This window comes from Phaeoacremonium minimum (assembly GCF_000392275.1).
Source record: "Phaeoacremonium minimum UCRPA7 unplaced genomic scaffold PA7_03_scaffold_363, whole genome shotgun sequence".
Lineage (NCBI taxonomy): Eukaryota > Fungi > Ascomycota > Sordariomycetes > Togniniales > Togniniaceae > Phaeoacremonium > Phaeoacremonium minimum.
In genome coordinates, this window is record NW_006921267.1 from 257,728 (window position 1) to 260,358 (window position 2,631).

At 46.2% G+C, this 2,631-nt stretch overlaps 1 protein-coding gene across 1 annotated transcript; it reads right to left on the reverse strand.

Moving 5' to 3' along the window:
• Positions 1–506: 506 nt before the first annotated feature.
• Positions 507–1,775, reverse strand: UCRPA7_4780 (putative plasma membrane atpase 2 protein; the record flags this gene model as incomplete). The annotated part of the gene is made up of 3 exons (XM_007917331.1): positions 507–671; positions 722–1,677; positions 1,730–1,775. The coding sequence occupies 3 exons, from the start codon at positions 1,773–1,775 to the stop codon at positions 507–509; spliced, it is 1,167 nt and encodes a 388-aa protein (XP_007915522.1).
• Positions 1,776–2,631: the final 856 nt, after the last annotated feature.

Genomic DNA, 2,631 nt, shown 5'->3' on the forward strand with positions numbered 1-2,631 from the left:
CAAGGTCGTGTTGTACACTGCCAGAGAAACTGCCATGAATCAGCTTATCAGAATTGTAGACTTTGGTTCCTAAAGAAAGCATCTTGCAAGTTTCTTTTGCAATGGCGATTGCATCTCCAGTCAACATTTTGACAGACCACGCCAAGTTGTCCCGCTTCGACAATTGTTTGTGCAGTGTCCTCTCGAGGGGGGTCAAACATAGATAAAAGTCCCAGAATTGTCCAGTCCTCGTTGTTCTTCTTGACAGCAACGCCAAGCGACCGGAAACCCCGGTGTGCAAACTCTTGTGCTTTGTCTTTATACAAATCGCTCTCTTCTTTCAAACAATTCGCTAATTTGAGAATCGCTTTCGGTGCACCTTTGGCACAGGTGTAATGTATCTTCTCCAAGATGGCACTCCGTTGTGATTTTCTTAGAAACTGGGTCGAAAGGCGTGGACCTGTCCGTTTGCCACCCCTGCTGAAGGATATCACGGGCTTTGGGGTAGCGTTTGAGTGTTAAAATAGTTACTTTGTCGATTGGTCAAGAGAGTTTAGATTGTGTGAAGAAGCGAGAGCCGCAACTGTCATCATCCAATTGACATCTTGACCATTTGAAACAAATGGTTCACGAATGCTAAGCTTATTGGCTTTTAATGTACCCGTCTTGTCGGAACATAAAATGTCAACACCCTAAGAATTAATTAGAAAGATCGATGATTGTCTGCAGCACGAAGACGTACGGCCAATGATTCAATGGCTGTTAACTTCTGAACAATCGCTTTCTGCTCGGCGAGATACGCAGCACCAACTGCAAGAGTTGTTGTAGTTACTACAGGTAAGCCGACAGGAACTCCAATAATCAGAAGTACAAGCGCGTAGTGGAGAAGGTTCTGGTCGCCGGGAAGGGCAATTTTGATGTGGTGAAAAAAGCCGCCAATCCATGCAACAAGGATCCAAAACATGACCAATACTAGAAGAGCAGTGCCGATATTATTCATCACAGCCTTGAAATGGCCTTGGTCCTTTGCTCCTTGGACCAGATTTGCTGTACGACCAACAAATGAAAACTTGGCAGATGTTTGTACTATCGCATACGCCTTTCTACGCTTACAGCTAGTCGTATAATAGACGATATCACCCATATATTTGTCCACTGCCAGGGACTCGCCAGTGATGGCAGACTGGTCGACGGCAATCAAGGGGTGATTTCGATGCTCTGTTCCTCCATTAATGCCTTCGGATTGCTGATTGTCTCGTTCGAGACCTTCATGATCTTCTTCATCATTATCGCTACCATTGTTCTCAAATCCCTCCTCAGCCTTAAGGATCTTGAAGGTCTCGAAGTGTTCCGGGTGGCCATAATCACAAATTAATTGGACATCGGCGGGTACGGTACCGCCTTCTTCCACGAAAACCTTCGTGTTTATTAGTAATGATCGAAAGGAAACCCATGATAGACGGAATTTGTTACTTGCTATGTTGCCCGGAACAAGCTCACGAGCGAGTATGTTTTGTTCCTGCCCATCTCGAATAACAGTACAGCGCATTGCGATGTCTTTTAGACTAGCAACGACATCCGCCGCTTGCTTTTCCTGATAAAACCCGACGAAAGCATTAAGGAACAGGATACCCAGGATTACTCCAAAATCAATCCAGTCACCAAGGCCAACAGCTAGCAGAGCTGCAACGTCCATCACTATAGTTCAGTTAGTCTGCAGGTTCAGCAAGGGAATAGAAACCATCCTTACCATGGAGGATCGGCCCGGTGAAGAAAGAGAGAAACTTGGCAATCATGTTCTCCTTCTCCGCTGTCAATTCATTCCATCCGGATACCTTTCTTCTGTCCACGACCTTGCTCTGTTCAATACCATTGCGGATGTCGGTTTCCAGCCATGTTCTGGGTATGTTTGCGGCGTCAGACTTTTGCTGTGCAGGTTTCTCGGATGATTGCCAAAGCTTCCACCATGCCAAATGCCGACCGCCCTTTTGATTATTGTGGAAGTCTCTTTTGGTGTAACCATCCTCACGGTAAGTGCTTATGAAGCTTTCAAGGGCGGCATACTCGCTTAAATTGGTGGAAGATAGAGGATTGCAACTAACAGGCTCTTCGCTGTTGGGGCTGGCTTCAATGTCGTGGTTTGCGGAGTGACTGTGTTGCTTGCGCTTGTGGAACAAGTGAGCCATGACAACCAATTGTTCGTAGTTGCTCTCGTGACCTAGCAAATATGTTGTGAAATGAACAAATAGAAGAGAGTTAAATGGTGTCGTGTGCCTCAGTGTAGAATCATGGCGACCACCGTTAGATTTAAGAACTCAGCTCAGCCTATGCGCGATATTTCACCCCTGGTTAGTTGCAGCCGAACCAGAGGTATTGCGATCTATCCGATGATTCCGTCATCAAGAGTTGATCAAGTTCCGCGGAGAGTGTTTAGGTTATCCGACTTACCCGATGGCTGGTTGGTCAGTCCATCAGAGTAGTCTAGACAAGCTTTTTTAAACCTTTATTTGAAGCTTCTCCGTTCTCCAGGTGCTGGTTACTCGGCATCATTAGCCTCCTCTAGCTTGCCTGACTGTACACGAGAGTTCGCCCAGGTTGTGAGAGCGATTTTTAGGAATCCGCAATAGGCAATTCCTCTTTCAGATAGCTCGA